Raw genomic sequence first — 18,544 nt, 5'->3', positions numbered from 1 at the left:
TAATTTGTTAATCTATCAATTATTTTATAAATAAAATTACTTAATTAGTAATTGCTAACAGAGAAGAAACAGAGAAATAAGAGTGGTTTAACAATGAGTGAGTAGGTAAATACATTTTATGTATTTTATTTTTTTTAAGAAATTAATAAAATAAATTAATTTTATTTATAAAACAGTTAATAAGTCGATAAATTAATTTAAAAATTTTTAATTTCTGATTACATTAACTACTATAAAATTAAATTGAAATTTAATGTATTTTATGAAAAAAAAAATTTAATAACTTTTATAAAATACTCATAAATTGAATAATCAAGTGTGAATACCGCGTGTGATAGTTACCCTAGCAAATGTGAATAGATAAATTCATAATTTTATAAGCTATGTGTGCAAATTGTTTATTTTATTTTTATTTATTTATTTTTGATTGTGATTTAATTTTAATATATCACAATTTTGAAAATAATTTAATATTGTTACAATAAAAAAAAATTTAAGGGCTTTTGTTTTTAGGATATCCTCCTCCCTTGAATTAAAAAATATATAAATAAATAAAATAAAGCTGATTGATTATGTGCTACTGAGAGCGATGCCGTAATCTTTTTCACTTGAATGGTATTAGATATGGCCAAGCAAATAGATAAACTTGACCAACTTTTCTCCATCACTTTCTTATCTTCACATTTAAGCCAAGAAAAAGGGGCACGAGAAAGAGGAAAGATTTTCAGTTTTTCACATTTTGCATAGTTTTCTCTTCTGGATATATGTATTTATTGGAAATAAAAGTCCTGGACTTTCATGTTCTTACAAGAATACCATGGTCACTAGACTAATGTGCATAGAAATTGCACAAAGTTTCGATATTGGAAGATTTTAGATTTTTCAATAAAAGAATTGAATTGAATTTTCACAGAGTCATATAATTTTTGACTTAATTTTTTAAAGTAAATTTTTTTAGATTTTTAATTTTCAAACATGCTGTTGAAATTAAAATATTAACGTGGAGAGAGAGAATTGAAATCACATTAAAATTGGATAATTCTCTATCAATTGATGAGAAAGACCTGCATAATTGAATTAGACCTGTCTAAATATATGTTACAGTTAAAACCCAGAAACTTAAATATGATGATGACCACCAACAAAACATGAAGATTTTCTTTAGGCATAATTAATGATATATCTACAAATAGCTTTCGATGTATATATGGATATACTTTTGCACTGAAATTTCATGGTCACCATTTCATGGGTTTCCATCCAATATCTCCTGGCATTGATCAAGATCACGTCTGCATCTGTTGACTCCCCATAGCCTCAAATTTGATTGAATTGGATCATAGCCTCTTGATGATGATGATGATGATGATGATCAGATTGATCTGGACCTACCCATAGTTTACATGAATCCCTATGGTCAGCTGTTAGTATACATCTCTCAACACCCAAATATGATTAATCATTCATGTTTAACAGCAATATGCAAACACCATCCCTAAATATATACAAGATCGATCCCTGCTAATTAATTGAATAATTATTTACTATTTCTGATCATCTATAAATATATTACAAAAGTACTAATAATCAAGATCAGGTAGTTGCACATAACTGTGAAAAAAAAAAGATGAAATTAAGATCAACATCTTATGCAAGTTTTTTAAATTTTATTAAAATTAATTAAAACAAAAACTAGATTTGAAGGTTAATTTTTTTCTTAATAAATAAAATTCAGTTTCTGTGTGCACATATATTCTCTTTGAAGATAAAGACAAAATGTCAAAATCAACAAGTTTGACAACCTGAACTACTCCTCCGACGCTTCACAGGGAAAACATGCCGGAAACCACCGTGGGCGGCCACGTGCCACTCCTCAACCAGCATCTCACTATCCAGCTCAATCTGATGCATATCACCTGAGCCATCATACAAGCACCCTTCTGGGAACCCACCAAGCCCACCACGGCCTGGTGGCTTGGTTTTCCGTCGGCCCGCACCAACGGGAACATTACGAAGAGCTCCACCTGCAGTCCAGTACCTCTGGCAGCCCTTGCAGAAGTGCCTAGGCTGGTTAACATTATAGTTGTTGAAGTAACAAAATTTAGTCTCCATGCTCTTGCATCTAGGGCATGGAATGATCTTCTCCGGCCTCTTTTCAGGCGATGGATTTTCTTTATTTTGATCTTCTTTAACTTGTTTAGCATGCAACGTGATTGTTGTGCCAAAGAGCTTGATACCCTCTTCCTGGGTGGCCATGAGAGAGAGAGAGAGAGAGAGAGAGAGAGAGAGGTGGTGTGTGGTTAAAGATCGAAGAAGGGTTATGGGTTGATAGAGAAGAGGAAGACCATAACTTATACATATATATATATATATATATATATATATATATATATATATATATATACACAAGGGTTAAAAAAGCGCAAGAAAAATTGTATGGTTGAAATATCCATGTGACATAGCCGCCAATAACGAGGCAGGTGGCGTGGAAAAGCTGATGATGAGCTTTTTGTCCACATCATTACTCCACGTCATCTGTTTGCAAGGCTTAAAAAGTCTAGTTGTGGGTCCCAATACAGGTAGGATGCTTACAAAGTGTCAAATGAGAGCATAAAGAGATAAAGTTTGGTCTAAATGGGAAGTTGCAATTCATATTCTAAACCATAAAGAAACTAAAAGGATAAAACTAAAGCCTTGACATTTGCCTTTTGAAGTATACCTTTATCCCTTGATTTCCCTGTTTACTTTCATGGATTATGTTCCCACATCATGCCTTTGTTAATTTATCTGTGTATTATTCCTCAACCTCTACATTTAAATGTATTTGCAACAACTAATAGATTGGATTAGTTTGACTTAATTCAGTAACTGAAAACATATTGCTCAACAAATTTAAGTTCGTCTCGTCACCTTCCTCAATTCTCATATATATAAAAAAAAATAAAATGAAAAACCCTAATAATACTAGATGTTTAGTATAAGAGATTTATTAGATTTTCAATTGAATAGCACTATGCTATAGCTAGATATCAATTCTAAAGAAGCCGACATGTGAGAATAGAACTTTTTCACATGTTTTCATCTCCTTTTTGATATTGTCCAATCAGAATCCACCAGTGAGCTAGAGTACTGTTCCTAGTTGGTGATGCATCACAATGTGTATTACAGTATAATTGTAAAAGACAAAAGAAGTTTGTGGGTCATGAATCATTTATACATATATAAATATGTATAAGAAAAGTTGGAAGCTGATTAATTCTATTCCTTTTGGTTTCAATGTATTTGGTGATAACTTTTGTTGAATTTTTGGGGTTTGAAAAATGTAGAGTTTGTATTCTGGGTAGCTTTCAGTTGCAATTGTTAAAGTAATTTGATATGGGATTTATTTAATCCATTCTTTAAAAAAGGAATCTGATTTTATTAATTAATAATTAATACAAAAGTTGTCTGCCCTCATTTCCAGCAACTTTTCTTATATTATATAATGTAAACAAAGAAGCATTTTCCTTTCTTTTACATGAAAAGAGACTCACTTTATCTTTTGGATGCTTTAGAAGTTTCTTTTCAATTAAATAATCAAAGTTAAAAAAAAAAAAAAAAAAAAAAGACTCTCTGCATAGTGATTTGCATTGCATGGCTCTACTTTCTTTTTTCTTTATGGGCACCTCATCGTCCAGCCAGACAGGGAGAGGATTTACTCATCTTTTTGGTGCATGCAAGAGAAAAGTGCAGAATATAATCTATTATTCTGGATCTGATTTTAGAATTTATATATATTCTTGATTAGGTTTTAGTTTACAGGCATATATTGCCTAAAGATACATGCAAGTGATAGGTTTGGCAAACTTCAATTATATTCATGCTTAGCGATGATTATTGATGATCAGTTGCCCAAATAAAAGAAATTTCTATCTGAAAATTTTGAAGTTCTAATTCTAATGTGGAAAACCAAATACACTAGTAACATGCTCTTATTAATTTAGAATTAATTGTTCCCTTTCATCATCTTAATTAGTGTTTTAATTTCTTGAGAATAAATTGCTATGTATCCACCTCAGAGAGGCAGAAGTGCCCTAATCATGTTACTAATATATTATTATTTAAATCTCAATTAATTAAGATAAAGATGGATGAGATTAAAAAAGATTAAAGAAGCATACATGTTGCTTGCTGTTGTGGCTCTTCACTATCAAGTTGCTTTAATAAAATCAGGCAGAAAAGCCTTCCCTTTCCTCTTTATTAGTTTTTTATTTAGCAATTTTTGTGCTTTTTCTTTCCTAATACACAGAAATTGATGAGTGCAAACTTGAAACCTTTGCTATATATATAAGCTATCCAAAAACCAAATTCATATTCAACAAGCAACAAGTTTTTACTTTGTGTAGCCACCTGCAACTGGGTGCTAAAGATGGTGGGGGCAATTGTGTTTCTCCCCATGTGAAATGTTTCTAATAAAAATGATTGCTAAATGCTGAAAAACATGGGCCAATCTTTTATCAACATCAACAAACGCAATTAATGGTAAAATTATCTTAATCTTTCATATTAAAGTTCAAATATTTATTATTCTTTTAATAATAAATTTTTTTCTTTTTAATTCTTTATTAGAATTTTAGAAACATTTTTCTATTGAGCTGTGCTGCTGGTTCTATAAATTGAATTTTTCTATAGTCCTATAATGCTCCTATTTGTTAAATTTAATGAATTTGATAATTTTAAATATATAAAGAGTCAAATTTACAAGTAAATACATCTACCCAATATTGAAATAAGGTAAATTCTAATACCATGTAGAGAAAATAAATCGAACGTAATTTCATTCTAAAAGATAATTTAAGAAAAGAAAATTTGTCCAAGTTTTGTATATAGCACAAATACCTTATTTCAAATTAATGTCAGAGAATCTTTAATATTTTTTCTTGAAATTCTCTTTTCTTTATTGTTAGTGAGAGTTATTAATACTACAAAAGGAAGAGACATATATGAATATTAAAACAAATGGTCTGAACCTCCCACCTAATTAGACATACAAAAATAAATAAGTGAAAAGATATTTTGGACAGAAAATGTCTTATGCATTTGTTGGTTTGTTTTCCATTTCTGTATATCACAACAGAATACTTTTTCTTTTGTATATTGCCAGTTTTATGACTTGTAATTTGGCTATTATCTTAATTCATTCTCCAGCTGCTTAATTGCAAGTTGCAATTAGCAAATAATAATAATAATAATAACCAAAGAAACTCGTGGTTTAGGGTTCTTGATCTTTTAATTAATCTACAAGGCGAAGCATCAATATTTGTCAAACTCCTCGTAAGTTTATTAATAAAATATTAAAAATGCATTTATTCCCCCAGATTCCTCATTAAAACAAAGAAAAAAAAAAAGGAAAATTTATATAAATCCAACATATTCCAAGTGATGTATTAATTTAAATAACATTGGATTTGTTAATATTCTATAATTTTCTTTTATCTTGGAAGATTCTAAAGAACGTTCACTGGTTAATTTCCTTGACTTCTTTACCCTTTGATTGATAAGGATGGCATAAACGATAAAGATCAGAAAATAATAATAAAAAAAAAAATTTAAATGTTCCACTAATCTTACTCTATCCCAATCTATCTTTTCCTACATCTGATTAATTATTTTTTACCTCTTCTTATTCTTGATATTGCGCAAAGTGAGAATAAAAAATCTTTAATTCTAAACTTTTGAAATTCATTTCAATAATATATTATTATTTTTTTTATATTTAAATAGTTAAATATTATAATTTTATAAAAAAATTATATGTATTATTAAAATTATATTTTTATCTTATAATTTGTTTTTTTTCAATGGATAAATTTTTATTTTATAATGATAAATTAAAATAAAAAATAAAAAATTCCCATCATGAAAACCCACACCACGCTGCACCCAAATAAAAAAACTTTCATCTTAAATGTCAATTTTCTGTAAGGGGGAATATAAAAGGCCATCTCACCTCTAATTCGCTGCGTTGGCATCTCTATCTCCATTTACTTGCATTTGCCAAAAAAAAAAATTTCAGTACAGTAACAACTTTATTCTAAAGAAAAAAAAAATAAAAAGTAAATAATACTTTCGTTTTAAAGTTGATGAATAGTTAGCTTATAAATGCAACCAAAAGAAGTGTCTACTTTTTCTGGGCCCAGAAGTAGAAATCCAGAAACTTTCAACCAGACAAAAATATGCTTGATTTTTGCTCAATGGCCACTCCATCAATTAATCAAATGGGATGATTTGAGTATACTCGAGTTTAATCTAATTATGAAGCAATCCTGAAATAGAAACAACAGTAACATTAAGCTAATTTTAGCAGATTGAGCTTACTAATCTTTCAGTCCGCTGGAAAATAATGAACTTAAAAAAAAAAAAATATTTATTATCATCCAGGACCATTTGCAGAAGAAAGGCATAAAGCATTTAATAAAGTCAAAAGCCAGAATTCATGGAACAATCATATTCTTAGGCACCAAGCATAAATAAGTGCCTCAGGGATGGAAAATTACATCATGATAGATTTTCTCATTGTTTACACCATTTATCCTAACTAAGAAAATTTAATGCAAGTATTCTCAATAAGATACAGGACATCCCTACAAGTTAATTACACAAAGAAACTGGGATTATTCACATATACATATATAATACAGCTACGCCCAACTACACGAACTCAAAATTACAATAAGGATTCGCTTCTCATGATATTGTCAAACGTCTCAACAGGATCAAGTATCACTCCAAGTATCATCATCTTCCCCATCATCACTTCCAACAGCCTGATATGGGTTTTTTTTTTTAATGTCAAAATTTGATAGTGCGAAACAAGAGAACAAATGAACAGCGACAAGCAACAGAAAAGGAATGCAGAGAAAAGAGCATGAGAAAAATTGAAAACCTGTCGGATTGCATTTGCTTTCTCCAATATTGCAGAGACTTTGTCATTTGTAGCAGAACCTGATGTGAAGGTAGGCTTTGCTGTCACAGTGCGTCTCAGGGTGAATGACTGCAATAACACAATTGAAGGGCAAGTTAGGTAGAATCAAACAATATCTATTTCACAGTGTATCCTATTCATAGCCAAGACATGCATGCCCAAGCCACATAGCATATGGGTCCACAGTCAAAGAGTTGAAGCCAAGTAATGCAGAAAACTTCTATAATTGTGCTTACCTATTAATAAGAAATACACAATTTTTAAAGAACACAACTATTTCTGTGGCGCCTAAGGCTAGGTAATGTATGCACCTATAGATTTGTGGGTTCTAAATAATAAGATTCCCAGTTTAATAAATTGAATATGAAGTTCACAAATCATGTGTTATAAGCACAAGGCTCTAGCCCTATCATTCTTTCTCCATTTCTAGTGAAGGGCGGTGAACAATAGCAATTGTCAATTGAAATCAATTTTTGTAGACTTTGCTTGGTGGAATGAAACTATATAGTAGCTCTGGATGGAAGATATCGGGCTTGATTGAGATGAGTGGATTAGAGACGAATGAAGCAATCTCTTGTAAAATTACAAGAGACAAGTTAAAATATTGGTTCCCTCGACTGTTGGTGGTGAGAAAGGCAGGTTCAGTAGCTCCACATTCTACAAGTAGATGTACCATGGGAATGAACTGAGCTATTCATGGAGAAAGTTGTGGATCAAGGTTCAAAAATGAATGTAGGTGTCGCAGGGAAGTATGGTCTTCTTGCATACATTATATACTTTAGCGGCTTCATTTGGGGATAGACACTGATGACTCTTAAAGTTCCTGATTTTCTTTGGATTCTCCAGAAGCACAGTGGTACTTACAACAAAAATATGAATTACCTAGTCGTCAAATGCATGAATTATGAACAGTGAAACTCTTCGATAGTGAAATCAAATAGTTAAATCAATGCATGCCTTCACTGTTACCCATATCATTAGTAGAAATAAGTGCAGCCTTGTCCAAATCATAAAAACACTGATCTCTTCTCGGTCAACTTGGCTTGTTCCCATTCCAAATTAGTCCAACGGATAAGCTAATATTGATTTATAGAAAGGAAACAAAGAAAAAAAAAACTCACTCACTTTCGCTCTGATTTGATGCAAAAAATCCTCCTTTTCATCCAGCCCTTTGCCATTTGGAGGCAGATTAACTTCTTTCTGTGTATTCAACTTACAATGGTCCTGCTAATTCAAACAAAAGAAAAAATAAAAATCCATTGATGCAGATGACTCCCACTTCCACTATGTTTAATAGTAAATAAATTTAAGAGGAAAGCAATCATGTACTTATACTAAAGCCATTGCACCTTGCTCTTTGGTTTAAATGTAATGGCGTCCTCATCTGTTTGTTGCTCATTATCAGGGGCTGGTTTATGTTGCTGAGATATTGTAGACCCTGAAAGTTTTAGATCAGCTGCATGCTGCTCACTCACAGCATCAGATATTGTATTTTGTTTTTCTTCTGCCATACAAGAGGCAGGTTTTGTGACCCACCATTGCACTGGGGGAGGAGGTGGTGGAGCTGGGTTGCAGTTCCTAGGATTTTGCAATTCTACAAGATTCCTTGGATCCAACTTATCTTTTGCCTTTTCCTGTGGTACAGGGTTCACAGCATCAAAACTGGGAAGATCGAGCAAAGAGGAGAGAGATGGATCTGAACCATTCTCAGCATAGTCACTTTTAAATCGCGAGACAATGTGAACGCCGTTGTTGCCCATTTCCCCAGCTTGCAGAGAACTTGATACAGATTCAACAGATGATATTCTGCATAAAGCATCATACAGCTCACGGTCCTGGTTTTCAGGAGATTCACCAGATTCCCATTGCTCAGAATAGGAATCGGAGTGATGGCTAAGACAATCATCTGACATATAAGGAGATGATCTACAGAAGGTATCATCATCAGATTCAGAACCTGCATGTTGAAATGGAATAGAAAGCTCTGGCACCAACTGAAATGATGGGAACATATCTCTAAAACTTCCACTGCTGTGGTTCCCATCAGGAAATTTCAGCTTCAATTTGGAAGCCTCAAAGCCATCTGTAGGGTGGAAAGACATTTTCATATGTTCTAGTGGTGGTGAAGAAGTTAGTGAATCTACAATAGATTTATGTCCAAACTTAGCATTCAATGCTTTCCCTGGTGTTGCATTATAAGCAAAGCTATGGTTCCCGTTACCCTGCTCCAATGCACTAGTTTTCAGTGAGCTAGCCACCTCTGGTTTATTATCAGGGACAAGTGACATCTTTTTACGTAAACCATTAATAAGTAACCTATTGCCAATTCCAAACATTTGAGCTGAGTTTTCAACATTCTCCTGACTGGTTTCAAATGATGTGGCTTTAACATCTGCATCAAGGCACAACTCTTTTCCTGATTTCACTACACTTGCACTATTCAATCCTCCCACAGAAGCACTAACAAATCTATTACTATGATAAAAATCACCAGATTTTTCAATTTCAGCATCTTGATCCTCACACTGTGAATTGGAGCGTTCAGAACTCAGAATCCTTTCCATGCTTCCAGTGTCCTTAATCAATCTGCCAGGCTTCATTCTCTCTCCATTGTTGCTTGGCATAGAAGCATGATTTGGGAGACTTTCTACCTCACCTTTACATCTTGTCAAAGAATCCTGAGTCGATGTGTTTGATACAGCAAAATCAGGAGGCTTTGATGGCTCAAGTCCTAACAGACCACCATTTGTCCAGAATGAGACCGAAGGAACACTAGATAATTCAGACTGAGATTCCTGAGACTTGGAAGATTCTTGAGACTTGGGAGATTCTTGAGACTTGGCCAATTCTTGAATCTTGGGAGATTCTTGAGACTTGGCCAATTCATGAGACCTGGGAGATTCTTGAGACTTGGCCGATTCTTGAGTCTTGGGAGATTCTTGAGACTTGGCCAATTCTTGAATCTTGGGAGATTCTTGAGACCTGGTCAATTCTTGAGACCTGGGAGATTCTTGAGACTTGGCTGATTCTTGAGACTTGGCCAATTCTTGATACTTGGGAGACACTTGAGACTTACAGGAACTGCTCACAGTCTTTTCATTCAATGGTTCTATTAGATTTGAAATTTCATGGCCAGAGGATGACAGATCATTGACAACAGATTCTACTTCTAAACCATCAAGAGCATCAGCACTGGCAGAACTTCCAATATTGTCTGAACTAGAAGGTTCTTCATTTATATTAGACGTATGTTCATGGGCAACTGTATTTGAAGGAATAGAAATCGGCAATTCACTGACCATTCCTTTGTTTGGGGAAAAGTCAGATGCAACATGAGATTCAGATTTAGCTGGAAAATCAACTGAAATATGCTGTGTCATCTTGCATGCTTCATCTTCTATTCCTTCATTGTTAACATTGGAGGAAAATTGCTCCAATTCATGCTTCGTTTGGCATTCAAGGTCATTTTCAGATTCTGATTCTATGGTGTTAAGGGCATCTTCGTAATTGTCTGGTTCACTTTCGACTTCATCAATCTCAATTCTATCATTGCTTGATTTCTGTGTATCTTTACTGTCAAAAACCACGCCCCTTTCATCAGGATCTCTAAGGTCAGCAATTTCCTCATGCTGAAAGCCTAGATCATAATCTGTGGTGAACATCTCTGGAGATTCATTTCCATCACAATTTAGACCCTTAGTCTCCACTATTTCTGCTTTTTCATCCCACGTATCACAAGATGAACCAGGCACAATTGGCTCAGGTGATGAACTCTGAGGGAAATTCTTAGTTTCAATGCTGCATTGTCCATCAGGGAAAACTGAATCAGGGATATCATTATGATGCATGAACCTTGAAGAGAATTCCTTAGATTCCTGTTCTTCAGGTTGCCCAGAGGAACTCAAATGGAAAACACATTCAACATAAGCTGACCCAGTTCTTGAATCAAATGAATTTGAATGATCACCCAGATCAGATTTCACTGTCATGTCATTTGTGGAGGCTGTACGAGAAGGAGAAGAAGTCCGCCCATTAACAATTGTAGTAGCATACTGCATTCTGCACAGTCAAATATCATGCGCACGTCAATTTCATCAAACTGAACATGGCAACGTTAACTTCAGATAGATGTTATACCCGGCACTCTGATTTGGCATTGATGCAGAACGCAGAAAGTCGGCATTCCTTTGTGACGATCTTTTTTTCTGTCCATTTTTACATTTACAATTAATAATATTTCAAAACAGTAGCATTGATGAGACAGCTATGTTTGTTTAATCAATTTGTATACTGCACTATGATACAAGAAAGAAAGATAAGCTCTAAATACATGTATAATGTGATTAAGAATGACTGCATAATAAGAGTACATCCTAATGTCAGATCTGCAATTAGATAAAAATGCTTCTCATGATGGTTGAAATTTTTTTTTTAAATGACAAGTTATACCTTGTTTTTTCGAGCCTTCTTTTCTTTTGGGACTTTCTCAACATATGGTTCATTGTAGTTGCCTGATGCTCTTCTAAAAAAGGTTGGATCAGAATATCTCTTTAAACAAGATCCTGGGCCACCAGTATCAAATCTGAATGGAAAAGCAAAAGGAGATAATATCTAGGATCAAATCTTAAGCCTCATAATTCAATTATACTTGCCATTCTTTCATATTAGGAAGGAGGGGGAAATGGCCATACTTGTCAAGCAAGTGTAAGCGTGGAGGATCACGACATTCTTCATAAGAGTCCATAATAAATCGAGGCAAGTCATTATAGATAAAATGGTTTTGTCCATTATGAATACGAGAACGCCATTCAGAACCTGTAAAGTAGCTACTAAAATGTAAATAGCTGAATAACAGGAAGATTAAAGCAAAACCAATGGAAATTGGACTGGGCAGAATAAATTTCAAGAAATCTACTTATGTGCAGATTATAGAAAAGCCCATGGGGTTGATGGAAGCTTAAATGTGAATTACTTTATCTACCATCACTAAAACAGCCCTCTCTACATGCGCTAATGCCACATCCAATTAATTATCAAGGTGCTTTCTACTTCAATCTATCAATATGAGCACTCAAAAATTGAAAACATGGAAATAGGGTTGGATTTAATCATAGCAAACATTTCAGTTGAATGTCAACAAGTTAAAAACTTGAGGAACAACAGCTTTTGACGATCTATGTCTAGAAACCATATGGACAGTTGTAACAAAATTAGCATATATTATGTAAAAAATGTGCAAAGTTATAGGTACCATGACCTTTTCTAAAGAAGGTCATCAGCATAAATCATTTATTATATAAGGGATAACAAAAATACTCAATACACAAGAAGTGAACTCATAGATAACTATATCAACAGATTAAAGGTCATAAGCAAACTGTCAGTCTTCATTCCCAAAATGGTTGTCCAATTATTGTTCCTCTTTTTATTAGGAAATTCTTTAAGTTAACCCCACACCACTTCTCTCTCTTTCTCCCTAAAGGTTCCATTTTTTCCCTCAGCAGGGCACAAAAGGAGAAAATAATAAACTTGTGATCACCTCACTCTGTCCTCATAAATCTGCTACCCATAAGGCATGACTACTGAATTAACATAACCTATCAGAAAATAAAGCTTGCTAAACAACTAAAAAAGATAGTTTCTTTGTTTATTCTGGATTTTTTGTTTTAATAGTTTCTTATGCTCATATATCAATATACTAATGCCAATAGAAACATAACATTGAATGTGTAGATTTAGGCAGTATGGGAGTGCTCTGGACCAATGATCTGAAACTGCTGATATTGATATCAGCTTCAACACTTCAGTTATCAAGCTTGTAACAGCTTTTGCCAAGTTTATCATAGACATTGGAGATAAAGATAATCAATCAGACTTAAACCAACAAAACCAGAGAAATTTTGTTACTGATACTGATTCAAATTAAGTCACAGAGGATGTAATAGTATTACACATTTCACATTTCCGATGATTTAACCCAAAATCGTTTAGAGTGGAAAAAGAGATTCCATGTAGCCGACCTCAATAAATTTTTGGGATAAAAACTTAGTTGAGTTGAGTTGAGTTGAGTTGAGTTGAGGATGTAATAATATTGCTTTATGTCAGGTTACTAGATCCATACCAGCTGTGTAGGCAAGGTGTATGTGACTTGTTTGGGCTAGCACTGCCTTCTCTAGAGAAGGAAGCGTAGCTTCAATGTTTTGCACACGAACCCTCAATTTATGACTTCTAGAAGCTGTAGTCATTACTTGCTCCTGTAAGCCATGAAAAACCTCTGCTGCAAATCTACAAACAAGTGAAATATGCTGTGTTAGTTAAATTACTGATACATCCACATCTAAAAATAGATGTTAAAAATTAAACTCTCTCCAAGAGTCCAAGTACACTGGCTAATTCAATTTTTAAACAAAAGAGCAAAAGAAGTTTTAGTAACCCATGTCATGTTTCATTAATGATTTATATTTAATTTACATAGGTTTTTACACATGTACCTAAAGAGATTATTTTTTAAAAATAAATACATACACATTTAAAAATAGATATTAAAAACAAAACTCTCTACAAGAGTCCAAGTATATTTGTTAATTCAATTTTTATACAAAAGAGCAATAGAAGTTTTAGTAACCCATGTGTCATGTTTCATTAATGATTTACATTCAATTTACATAGGTTTTACATATGAACATGGAGAGATTATTTTAAAAAATAAATAAGTAAAATACAATTTTTTAAAGAAATATTGCTAAAACAACATTGGGAAACCACGCCATATATTTGTACTCTTCTATTCCATAAAACATGGAAGAGATTGATGGAGAAGTATGAAATTATAGTTCATAGATTGACCAAGTTGATGCAATATACTCACAATCACATGATAGAAAATGAAAGCCAAAAATTATATTCTGTTAAGGGTATAGTTACTCAAGTTTCACAAAGTACTAGCATGTGTCGACTGTCAAGGAACCACCCAAGTTTGCAGGGAAGAGCCCAATAATAGTTTTAATATCTCTAGCACACCTCCTCACACAAAACTACTTGAGCTCAGATCGTGGATAAGCATATGTCCAACTTGCCTTGTGTTGAATTTTATGGAGAAGAGGGGAGCAAGGAGCACCTAGGATTTAAACTCTACACCTTTTGATTGAAGAGACTCTTCAATTTCAAGGAACCACTCAACATAAAACCTTGACTCTATAGGTTCAAGAATAGTTTTAATATCTCTAACAGTCTGATGCCTGCCTCAACACATAGAATGCAATGTGTTGTCAGAACAATTGATTAACAGTCCATCCAAGTTTGCACTTTATCCTGTTCATGAATCTTCCCATCAGCTCAAGAAATTAAACTCCAAAAAGAGGAAATTATTTTAGGATGAAATTAGCTTCAGGAGATAATTTATCCTTCAGCTTTATCACCTAAAACTGTTTTCACCAAAACATCTTCAGTGGCACAATAAAGCCAGTCAGATCCACAACCAATATATCTCCTATCTAGTGAAATTCTCTACTTCCTAGCCCACGTATGCCCAACTCACCATTCAACCGAAATAAGAAAAGCATCTTATTAGAGTGAATCCAAAAACTAGGTATACCACAGTTCCCCCTTCCTTCGCTTTCTCTTTTTCACTATGCATCTATGCATTATAAAGGTTATAATTTTGAGAACTAATAAAATAGATGTATTTGTAAAGTTATGATTTTATGAAACTAACACGAAAGAAGAAGTGATACTATCCTCTCCACTAAATCATAACTAAAATCAGTTCAAAAGTTTCAATTTTACTTGAATAGCATTCGCCTCATTAATCATGCAATCAATCCAAAGAACTCAATCCACCATCCAATCTCAAACATTAAAACAATGATTTAAAAAAAAAAAAAAAAAAAAAAAACATACTCAGCGAGATCGCCTAATTGGCGCAAGATCCCAACGAGACCAGCAACAGCGACACCATCAAGCACAGCCTTAGGATCTTCACGGTTAGCTTCTTTGTAGAGCTCAGGCTGACCCAACCTATACTCATTCCTCACTTGAAACCTCACCAGAGGCATTTTAGCTTCTCCTCTCTAATTCCAGCTCAGTAGCTTCCAAATGGAGAAGAAGAAATATTATTCACATAGAAGACATAGCAGAGGAGCAGAGCAATAAGTGTAATATTGAATGAATGGAAGTGAAATGAATGAAAGAAACAATAAATGAAGAAATGATGAGAAAGACAAAGAGCGAATGAGGTTTTCTAGAGAGAGAAAGGGAAAGAAAGAGTAGGTGAGGAGATTAGAGCAGCTTAACTGCCGAGAGGAGTACGTTTGTATCTAGAATGAGCGAAGCCAAGAAGAGAGAGAGCGACTTTGCCAACTCTGCAAGCCATTCCTAATCCTCCATTGCTAAAATCATGTTTCCAACGGTGCCGGTCTGCTCTCTAAAAAGACTCATTTGCCCTTCCTGTTTGGTACTAATGACTTCGGCTGTCCTCAGGCGGTTACACCGCTTGGCGAGGACGGAAAACGTGGTTCCCATCTCCCATTAATTTGTTTGGATCTTTGTTTTTGGGGGCGTTTGGGCTAAAGTTGTAATTGTAAATGTGAGAAGGGGTATTTTATTTGTATTTTTTTTCTGTTTTATTTATTTATTTTTGTTCTTCTACCCCCTTCGGATTTAAATTATCAAAACCACCGAATCAGTGCTATGATTTTATTTATATACATATATAAAGAAAAAAGAAAAGAAAAATATAAGAATAAATAAGGAAAGTGAAATTTTGGAGATAAACGTGTGGAAAGGAAAAGGAAGGAAGGAAGGAATGGGTCTTATGAATGAATGGAAAGATTAAGCTATTTAATTTTTCTTGAAGATAATTATTTATAGAAAGAATGGAAAGATTTTTAATTTTTATATTTAATATAATAAATAATTATAATAATTTTTAGGGACAATTAAATTAAACTATTAAAATTCATTTAAAAAATTATGACATTACTTATTTTAGTAATGTAATCCGCCCTTTTAATCTCTAAGATAAATAATCTATATTTAACAACAAAAATTAAAAAAAAATTAATATAATGTGTGAAAATTAATCCATAACATTACTTTATTATAATAATAAAAAAAAACGTTGACAGTGATATGGCTTTTTTTTTCCTCGTAGGAAAGAGAGTATTAAAATTTAAACTTCTATCTTCTTATACTAAATGCAAATATTTAATAATTAAATTTAGTTATTTATTTTAATAAATTATTAAAAGATTAAATTTAGTGTACAGAGTCTTTTAGAATTTACAAGCATATACTATAAACTAGGGTGGGTACTATTCGATTTAGACAGAATAAACTGAATCAAATCGCTTTAATTTGATAATTTGATTTAGTTTTTAAAATAATTCGATTCGGTTTTGTATTTTAAGAATTTCAATTATTTTGGTTCGATTCGATTTTAAAAGAAAAAAAATTAATTGAGCTAAACCGAACAGAATTGTCTTATTGATTTTAAAATTGAATTATTTTTATGGAGAATTTATGAATTATGTGTAATTATATATATATAAATTATTTAATTTCATTGATTAATAGTTATAAGGTTTAAACCAATGTCAAAATCAGATCCATTAACTTAAAAATAAGTATAAATTAAAAAATAATTAAAACTCAAAAATCAATCAATTCAAACCGAATCAAATCAAAATAAAATGGTTTAATTCGATTCGATTTTCATTCATTTCGATTCCATTTGATTTCTAAATTATAGTAATTTAGTTAATTCAGTTTTGATGATTCAGCTTGGCTCGATTCAATTTAAACCGAATGCTCAACCATACTAAAAACTAATAATGCTTCAGTATAGTCAATTTCATATTAGTTAATAGAACTCATAAAAAAAAAATTAAGATGAGTTACAATATAGTCCCTATAATTTTCTTTTTCGGTGGACATATAGTCCTTATAATTCAATATAATTAATAAATTAATTTTGATATTTTAAATTTAAATAAGTTAATCTCTTTGTATACGCATATTTTTATTAAGTCTCTCGTTTAAAAAGGAACACTTCAGCAATAAGATTGAAAAGACATTTATACCCTTGTATAATTCCATCTTCAATCTCATTAAAAGGCGTCCATTATTCTTTGCAATTTCAAATTAATTATCACTAAACGCATATTAAATTAGAAGACTCATGATTTGCATTAAACTTTGATATAGTTATGGAAGAAGAGGGAGAGGAGATAAAGAAAATAGTCAAAATAAACAATTTCCCAAAATTTTAAATTTAATACAAGTCCTAAATCAACAAAAAAAAACCCTAATTACAAGTGTAATTTACACAAACTCAACAAAACCCCTCAATCCTCATTGTCACCCCTTTTTTTTCCTATGGTTACGGAGGCAACGGCACCATTAAAGCCACAGTTTTGGCATAATCGATGGCCAGTGCCAATGTTGCGCACGAAATTGAAAATTCTAGTTTCGTTTGAATTGTAACTAAAAAGGCATATATGAAGCAAAGCAAGAATCACGGTTTCACAAGAAAATATTATTAAAAAATTATATTTTAATTATGTTAGTTATAAAATATTAAAAATTAAAATGAAATTTAACACATTTTAATTATAAAAAATTTGAAATTAATAAAATATTTTTTTAATAATATCTTCTTTTTTTTTCAAAAAGTAACAACAGTTTCAAACGAAGTCAGAGAAAATAAAGGGAAGGAGGTGTTTGAAATAACAGAGCATTGGGTTGGGGAAAGGAGGAGAGAGAGTATGAAATTTGACTATTGGAGTTCGGGGGCGTTGCTCGAGTGGGCGAGCAAAGCGAGACGCAGATTGGTTTGGGAGTGGGGAGTGTGAGGAAGGTTAGGGTAGTTGAATTGCGATACCCGATTCGGAGTTCGCTCGGGAAATTAGTATGGGGGCTGACCGCTGAGCCCACTCTGGCCTCGCAGGGCGGGCCCCTGTGGTTGCGAGCTGGAGCTGCCATAAATAATTTATTTTTAATTTAATTTTTAAAATATAATAATCTAATTATGAAATTCACTGTAAGGGACAAAATTATAATTCACACTAAAAATTGCCGCCCTGCACGAGAAGGCACGTCGTTTGGGGTACTGTGTTCAAGGGATGATTAAATGGGGTACAGTTGAGATAGCTGCAATTCATACACCCAGTATTTAATAATAATAATAATAATAATAATAATTTTTAGAGCTGAATGACGTCAAAAGTTTAAAATTTTAATTTAATTTGTAACTATAAAGTTAATTATTTTATTTTCGTTAAATAAAATTATTTAAAAATATATATATTTTTGTTATTTGTTAACAATAAATGAAAAAAAGAAAAAGAAAAAGTTGACCAAACGATGACCTAGGGAGGGGGGAAGTCTGGGTCAATGCCAACACAACCTTAAGAAGATGATTATTCAGCTGTGCAAATGTTTCTTTTTCTCTATTTTCCAAAGTTTGTCAAAAGTTATAAGAAAGGCAAATTTATAATAATAGCAATAATAAACCCTTCTTAGTTCTTAAAAATCAAAGCGTTTGATTAAAAATTTGAATAATTTTAAATTTATTAATTAAAT

At 32.5% G+C, this 18,544-nt stretch overlaps 2 protein-coding genes across 6 annotated transcripts; both read right to left on the bottom strand.

The window, feature by feature from the left end:
• Positions 1-1,014: 1,014 nt before the first annotated feature.
• Positions 1,015-2,345, bottom strand: LOC110634896 (dof zinc finger protein DOF1.5). Of its 3 annotated transcripts, none has more exons than XM_021784043.2 (2): positions 1,803-2,345; positions 1,015-1,388 (listed from the first exon to the last, which is right to left on the bottom strand). In XM_021784043.2, the coding sequence occupies exons 1-2, from the start codon at positions 2,254-2,256 to the stop codon at positions 1,318-1,320; spliced, it is 525 nt and encodes a 174-aa protein (XP_021639735.2). In that variant the 5' UTR covers positions 2,257-2,345; the 3' UTR covers positions 1,015-1,317. The 3 variants fall into 3 exon arrangements, with proteins under 3 accessions (XP_021639735.2, XP_021639736.2, XP_021639737.2); XM_021784044.2 differs by having other exon boundaries at positions 1,015-1,382; XM_021784045.2 differs by lacking the exon at positions 1,015-1,388 and adding an exon at positions 1,390-1,518.
• Positions 2,346-6,472: 4,127 nt separating this feature from the next.
• On the bottom strand, positions 6,473-15,478 carry LOC110634919 (protein SCAR3). 3 transcript variants are annotated; one of them, XM_058141176.1, is made up of 10 exons: positions 15,272-15,473; positions 14,864-15,051; positions 13,086-13,249; positions 11,656-11,779; positions 11,414-11,546; positions 11,102-11,169; positions 8,314-11,023; positions 8,090-8,188; positions 6,926-7,033; positions 6,473-6,806 (listed from the first exon to the last, which is right to left on the bottom strand). In XM_058141176.1, the coding sequence occupies exons 2-10, from the start codon at positions 15,016-15,018 to the stop codon at positions 6,756-6,758; spliced, it is 3,612 nt and encodes a 1,203-aa protein (XP_057997159.1). In that variant the 5' UTR covers positions 15,019-15,051; positions 15,272-15,473; the 3' UTR covers positions 6,473-6,755. The 3 variants fall into 3 exon arrangements, with proteins under 3 accessions (XP_057997159.1, XP_057997160.1, XP_057997158.1); XM_058141177.1 differs by having other exon boundaries at positions 8,086-8,188; positions 14,864-15,478; XM_058141175.1 differs by having other exon boundaries at positions 14,864-15,472.
• Positions 15,479-18,544: the final 3,066 nt, after the last annotated feature.

The sequence above is a fragment of the Hevea brasiliensis genome, chromosome 18 (genome assembly GCF_030052815.1).
Source record: "Hevea brasiliensis isolate MT/VB/25A 57/8 chromosome 18, ASM3005281v1, whole genome shotgun sequence".
Classification (NCBI taxonomy): Eukaryota; Viridiplantae; Streptophyta; class Magnoliopsida; order Malpighiales; family Euphorbiaceae; genus Hevea; species Hevea brasiliensis.
This window is presented reverse-complemented; position numbering and strand designations above follow the sequence as displayed.

What these genes read in the sequence shown, in the direction of transcription:
- LOC110634896 (XM_021784043.2), bottom strand. Translation starts at nt 2,256, where the DNA reads ATGGCCACCCAGGAAGAGGGTATCAAGCTCTTTGGCACAACAATCACG. An exon ending in GCGTCGGAGGAGTAGTTCAG is followed by an intron (nt 1,389 to 1,802) that starts GTTGTCAAACTT and finishes AACTATGGGTAG; the next exon opens with GTCCAGATCAATCTGATCAT.
- LOC110634919 (XM_058141176.1), bottom strand. Translation starts at nt 15,018, where the DNA reads ATGCCTCTGGTGAGGTTTCAAGTGAGGAATGAGTATAGGTTGGGTCAG. An exon ending in CAATTAGGCGATCTCGCTGA is followed by an intron (nt 13,250 to 14,863) that starts GTATGTTTTTTT and finishes ACTTGTTTGTAG; the next exon opens with ATTTGCAGCAGAGGTTTTTC. An exon ending in AGAAGGCTCGAAAAAACAAG is followed by an intron (nt 11,170 to 11,413) that starts GTATAACTTGTC and finishes AAAAATGGACAG; the next exon opens with AAAAAAAGATCGTCACAAAG.